The 5,651-nt window shown below is 67.2% G+C and overlaps 2 protein-coding genes across 2 annotated transcripts in view; one reads left to right on the plus strand and one right to left on the minus strand.

Moving 5' to 3' along the window:
* Positions 1 to 2,178: 2,178 nt before the first annotated feature.
* Positions 2,179 to 3,833, minus strand: H696_06236 (hypothetical protein). The gene is made up of 6 exons (XM_009499984.1): positions 3,706 to 3,833; positions 3,554 to 3,607; positions 3,205 to 3,410; positions 3,011 to 3,114; positions 2,446 to 2,855; positions 2,179 to 2,350 (listed from the first exon to the last, which is right to left on the minus strand). Exons 1-6 carry the CDS (start codon positions 3,808 to 3,810, stop codon positions 2,204 to 2,206), a joined length of 1,026 nt encoding a protein of 341 aa, XP_009498259.1. The 5' UTR covers positions 3,811 to 3,833; the 3' UTR covers positions 2,179 to 2,203.
* A 520-nt stretch (positions 3,834 to 4,353) lies between these two features.
* The window catches only part of H696_06237 (hypothetical protein), a 1,673-nt gene continuing 375 nt past the window's right edge, over positions 4,354 to 5,651 (plus strand). The window contains exons 1-5 of the mRNA XM_009499985.1: positions 4,354 to 4,532; positions 4,618 to 4,762; positions 4,901 to 4,976; positions 5,104 to 5,328; positions 5,443 to 5,568. Coding sequence (XP_009498260.1) covers positions 4,439 to 4,532; positions 4,618 to 4,762; positions 4,901 to 4,976; positions 5,104 to 5,328; positions 5,443 to 5,568 — 666 coding nt within the window. The 5' untranslated portion in view covers positions 4,354 to 4,438. The remainder of the gene's footprint in view (positions 4,533 to 4,617; positions 4,763 to 4,900; positions 4,977 to 5,103; positions 5,329 to 5,442; positions 5,569 to 5,651) is intronic.

Below are 5,651 nucleotides of genomic sequence, written 5' to 3' on the forward strand. Positions count from 1 at the left end.
CCCCCCCCCCCCCCCCCCGCCCCGCCCCCAGCCGCTTGTCCAATGCTGCACACATGTGCCGGCGCACCATGGCGAACAACGGTCAATGCCGTGTGCTCGGTCGGCCGGTCGACGATCCGGGCACCGAGGGCCCGGAGCCGATCCAGCGCATTGGCCCATGCGCCAACTCCTTCCGATGCGAGGTCAAGGCCTTCATGCTGCGGCAGGGGAACATCCAGCGCGCACACTTCGCACCCGGACAGCGGCAGGGAACAGCCACTCCCCGGCAGGGAGTCCACCGCAGGGTCCGCCAGTGGCCCTGCACCCTCGACCTCATGCAGAGACCGCCCTCGCAGGATGTCCCCTACCCGGCGGCTATCTTGGGCAAAAGCCAGCATGGGCACTGGCGGACCTTCGGTCGGAGGCCTTCTCGCTGCCGAGGGCGGCCCCTCCAAGCCGTCCCAAGAGCAGGGGACGCGAAATGCCGGCCACCGCGAGGCGCTGTCGAGGCAGGACAGCAGCTCGGCCACGGTCGGCCAATTGGGTGTCCCGCCGCCGGTGCCCGGCAGCCGGGGGCCCGGGGCCACGCGCCACGACACCGGAACCCGAGTCCCTGAGGAGCCTGCCCTCGCCGGGGCCACCAGGGCCAGGATGTCTGGAAAGTCGGACAACATCAGTGCCAGAGCCCATGGCCGAGCAGCAGCCAAGTCCACCGGCGAGCATGTGCGAACCTGGGAGAGTGGCCACATCGAGGTGCGTCTTGGAGGTCCACCGAATACGAGTCACCAACACCGGCGGCGCGAGGAAAACCCCCGCCGGGACGCCCACAGACGGCAGGGCCCCATCGAGCGGGCGACCATCCGCCTCGGCGACGCGCCCGGCGCCAGCCGGATCCCGGAGAAGTCCGGCTCCTGGGCTGGACACCGTCAAGACAAGGGATCTGCTCGGGTTTGGCAAGCGGGTCAATTGCCGCGCCGGCTCCTGGCACCGGGCCTCCCACATGGGGCACATACCTTTCCGGGGGAATGCGCCAGCTGTGTGCCAGCGGTCCGTCGGTTGCCACATCAGGCCGGGCATCCTGCCCGGCAAGCTCCTGAACATTCGCCGCGAGAAGACGCCTGAGGACGGGTGTCAGGAAAAGGGAGCCAGCCAAAGGAAGAGGAGAACCCGCCCTCACCCTCGCCCAGTGCCCATGTGCTCGGTCTAAGACCAGCATACGGGCACTTGAACGTACGCCAGCGCCTCCCGATCGCCGTCCGTCAGGCCGGATTCCCGGTCCGTCACGCGAGCCACCGGCCGGACACTTGGGACACCATGGGGGAGGGGGGGGGGGCGGAGAGGAAGTCAGCAACCCAAGGCCGGGGTACCATGCACATGGCGCGCACATGCCCAATGCACAGCACGCAACGCACCGGCCGAGGGTGTCCCGGCAGCCAAGGTCAAACCACCCCAACAAAGGGGATCCCGATGCATCGGTGCCCCAGGGACCCCCACCAACCACCACAAGATCCACATCCTGGGCTGTCCACTCGATCGGCGGGGCGGCCAGCCGCACCGGGGCCAATGTGTCGACGGGCGCCGACGGCTCCTCCCGCGGGCGCTTCATGTCGCGACTCGATCGCGGCAGGATGGCGGAAGCCGGCCTCTTGGAAGAGGCGTCGCCCGATGTGGCCGACAACTCTCCCACCGAAGGCCCCTCGAGCAGCAGGTACTCCGGGCGGATCTTCATCCAAGACCCGATGGACCGGCAGTTCGGCTCATACATCGAGTGTCCTGGTTTCAAGACGATGCCCTCATCGCTGGTTCATGAGCAGCCATGGCATTCCGGGCATCAGGCAAATGGCGGACACATGGCATCGCCGCGAGGAGGAGAGGGGAATCGAAAAAAGCGTACCCCTCGGCCACGGCGCGATTCACACACCGGGCGATGGCCTGCTCCACGGCCGGAAGTCCACCTGGCAGCGGCAGTACAAGGGTGTTCTGACGGTCGTCCGGCAACTCCAGCATCACTCGCCCGGGCACCGGCGCAAGCACCCGTCGCAGATGTTCCCTTTCAGTGGCGGGGGTTAGAAAGGGGCATGGTCCAGCCGGAGTCGCGCGAATGTGGAGGCTTGTGCGCACTTCCGCCGGTCAAGCGGCACCGATGCCATGGACCGACCATCCAAGTAGACGACATCGAAGACCACCATGCATGAGTGCGCATGCCCGGCGACTGACCGATTGATTAGGCCCAGCATGGGGAGGGGGCGGGGGTCAACCAGAGGGAGCGGATGCCTTGCGTACCGCCAGACGACGCCGGTCGCACAAAGGAGAATGGCAAGATCCGCCGGGCCACGGGACACCAAGCAATCAGTTCCCCATCGAGGATCACCTGCCGACCGAGGCGGCGAATGTCAGGAACCCAGGAGACAAGGCCCGCGCGCTGGCAGGACGAAAGCCGGTGGCATGCAGCCGGAAGGCACGCACATCGGTCACCGACCCGGCCAATGCGGCCGTCAAATGGTCGGCCAGCACCCTTCCGGCCAGGCGTGCTGTCCAGTCGACCCCGCGCCGGGACCAAAACCGCCAGCCGGCGCCGAGGCCCGAGCCCGTGCCCGGACGGGCAAAGTGCGCCTGGAGGCGCTCGCCGTCATACTTCCGCTCGACCAGCAGGCGGCCTTTCATGGACAGGAGAGCAGCGCGGAAGGATGCACCGGAGGCCGGCCGAGCTGACAGGTGGGGCCGGAAATACTGAAAGAGGGCCACCTCATCCGAAGGAACGGAGCGGGCACCGCGATAGAGATCGCCCGATGCCCTCGCATCGTCGGGCAGCCCGGCGACTTCCCGACCAAGGGCATCCACCAAGGCCAGGGCGAAGCCCGCTGCCTGGGGCACGTCTGTCAAGAGTGCACACTCAAGGGGGTTATTTGCTCATTCACGGGTGGGCATATGTGGGCGAGAGGGGGAGGGGGAGCCGGATGGAACACAGACGAGGGCGACCAGTCGCGTCGTTTGAGAGGGCCGATCTTTCCAGCCGGGCCAGAGGACGCACCACCCGCGAGCATCCGACCGAACCAAGTCACAGTTGTGTCATCCTCCGGGGGAATCGCCGCGCTTATAGCACGGAGCCGATCCAGGAGTAGCCGATACTCCGGGCTGGTGGAACGTGGACGGCCAAAGGGCATGTCAGACCCAGGCAGCAGGCCGCCTCAAGGAGGGGAAAGCACCCGCGGCAAGGGAACGCACTCGGCACTGGCCTGGAGGAGTGTGGTGCAGCGCCCGCACACCCGGGTCAATCGGCCGAGAGCCTCGGCTGCTGCGTCGGCCAGTGACGGGAGCTCATGGGCATGGTGAGGCTCGGCCTGGCGGAGAAAGGCCCGAGAGGCATGCTGACGAACGGGGTGCGGCCCTGTCGCCGGGTGGGTGGCCGCATGGCCGCGATTGCCCAGCACCTGGGGGCATGGCTCCCCCGCCAAACAGACACCGGAGCAGGTTGCACGCGTGAGAAGGGGAAGGGGGACAGAGAGCAGGCCAGGGCGAGGAAGGAAGCAGGAAAGGGAAAGCACCCGGGCCAAGGGCCAACGCAAACACGCACGCCGCCGGTCATGAGGGTGAGGGTCAGGGAGAGGACATCCTGGTCCTGCTGCTCCTGCGGGGCGAGCAGACGTGGCCGTCAGCGGGGGAACCAGTCAATCGGGCACCGCAACCAGAGACAAACCTCGGTGCCTCAATGCACACTTCACGCACACGAAGAAAGGAATGAAGAAGGCGACGCCGAGCGTGCCGCCATCTGGAGGCCCGCTCCAGCCAGCGACACACAGCCCCCAGCTGGCCAGACGCCTCAGTGTGCATGGCCGAAGAGGCGAAAGGGGGAGGGAGGGGGGGGAGGGGATCAGGCGGCGCCGGCAGGGGGAAAGGGGGCGTCCGGGCACGTGTCAGGCCGAGTGGGGGAGCAAGCCGAGCGAAGCTACTGAGGAGTACCGAGGAGCGTCGTGTCAAACAGGCCCATGCCGTCGGAGGCGAGGCCCTCCTCTTGGAGCGATCGGGTCTACTCCTCCCCCCGAACCAGCCGGCCCCGGAAGGTGGGCCGACGGCAATTTTTTTCCTGCAACGCAGGGCGTCCTCGCCCGGAGCTTCTGGTCGATCACCAGCCAACGCAAGGGGCCGATCGCTTCTCCGGAGCGCGCGATCTCAAGCCGCGCCAGATTGCCAACGGACGTCCGTCCCCGTCCAGCGGCCGCCACCCGAAGAGTGGCTGGCTGACCGAATGAGCTGGAGCAAGGAAAAAGAGACACTGTGTTGGGGCGCCCCCAGGCCAATCAGACATCTGCACCATCTTTCCTCCTCCCCCCACCGCCCTTGCCCTTGTGTCATCCTGCCCCCTCGTACGTGCGCGTCCTCCCCCCTCCCCCCCTCCCCTCCTCCCGTCCATCCTCCTGCTACTCCTTTCAAAGGGATACCAGGTGCCCGCTCCCTCGCCATGGACCCGACGGAGTCCATGTTCAATAGCGCCCTCTCACTGGCCACCACGACCGGGGGGATGCTCGACAGCATCGAAGGCCAGCTTAATTCCGGTTCGTGACCTCCCGCCCGGGAGGCGTCCGCTGCTCCCCTGCCATCCATCCTCGCTGGTCCCCCTCTGACCCGCGTCACACCCAGGCGGGCCCGGCCTGCTAGACGGTTCGCTTGATCGATCGCTGGCGCGCGTGTCGCAGCAGTTGAGCGAGCTCCGGTCCATGCACTACAATCTTCGCGACGCCGCCAAGCGGGAGATTCTCTCCGAACGGCGCGACCGCGCACAAAGGTGCGCCCCACCCCTCAAGCTGGGCCTTTGGCTTCATGTCATACGAGGCGCCTCCCCCCCCCCCACCTCCGTCTCGGATCTCTCCCGTGTCTGATCGCCTCTCTTCGTCTCCTCACCGGCGGGGGAAATGCCTGGCAGCCGCGCGCATTCCCTCAATGAGCAGCATACCGGTCTCCAGCGGCGCCTCGAAAAAGCGCAGCATGCCCTCGCACAGGTTCGCTCCCATCCTCCCCCCCCCCCCCCCTCTTCCCCCATGTGCCTGGGCACTTCTTCCCGGCCGTGACTCCCGGGAAGGCGCGTCACTGACATTGGCCACGCTGTTTCCCTCGCCATGCACCCAGACACCGGGCTCGCAGGCGTCACACTCTTCCAGTGCGACCATGCCCCTGGCTTCCACCGAGGACGCCACTGCCCTGCGGCAACGCCCGGCCCCCTCGTTGTTTGACAATCGCGCCAGCCAGTCGGCCCCTCAGAGCCTCTTCCCCCCTGCGGGCGGCTACCCGGGGGCCGGCCTGCCCAGTGGCCCAGGGTCCGGCTTCGCCCGGACGGGAGCCACCTCAAGCGGCGTACGTGGCTCTTCCTCCTCCTCCCCCTTCCTCCTCCCGCCGGCGCCCTGCACATGTGTCGCCATCCGTTCTTTCAACTGATCCCCACCTCGCCTCCCCCCTCTCCCACTTCAGTCACTCCTACCAACAAGCTTTGTGCCGCAGGATTTCGTCGATCGGACAGCTTCGCAACTCGACGATTACATCGGTGCCGGGATGAACGCCCTGCGCAGTCTGTCGGACCAGCGGCAGCGCCTTGAGGTAATGCTCGCGCGACTCCTGGCATGATCCACCCACCTTGGTCCTCCCCCTGCCTGACTCTCCACTGACCATGCCCCGCTCCT

This window comes from Fonticula alba (assembly GCF_000388065.1).
Source record: "Fonticula alba strain ATCC 38817 unplaced genomic scaffold supercont2.35, whole genome shotgun sequence".
NCBI lineage: Eukaryota > Rotosphaerida > Fonticulaceae > Fonticula > Fonticula alba.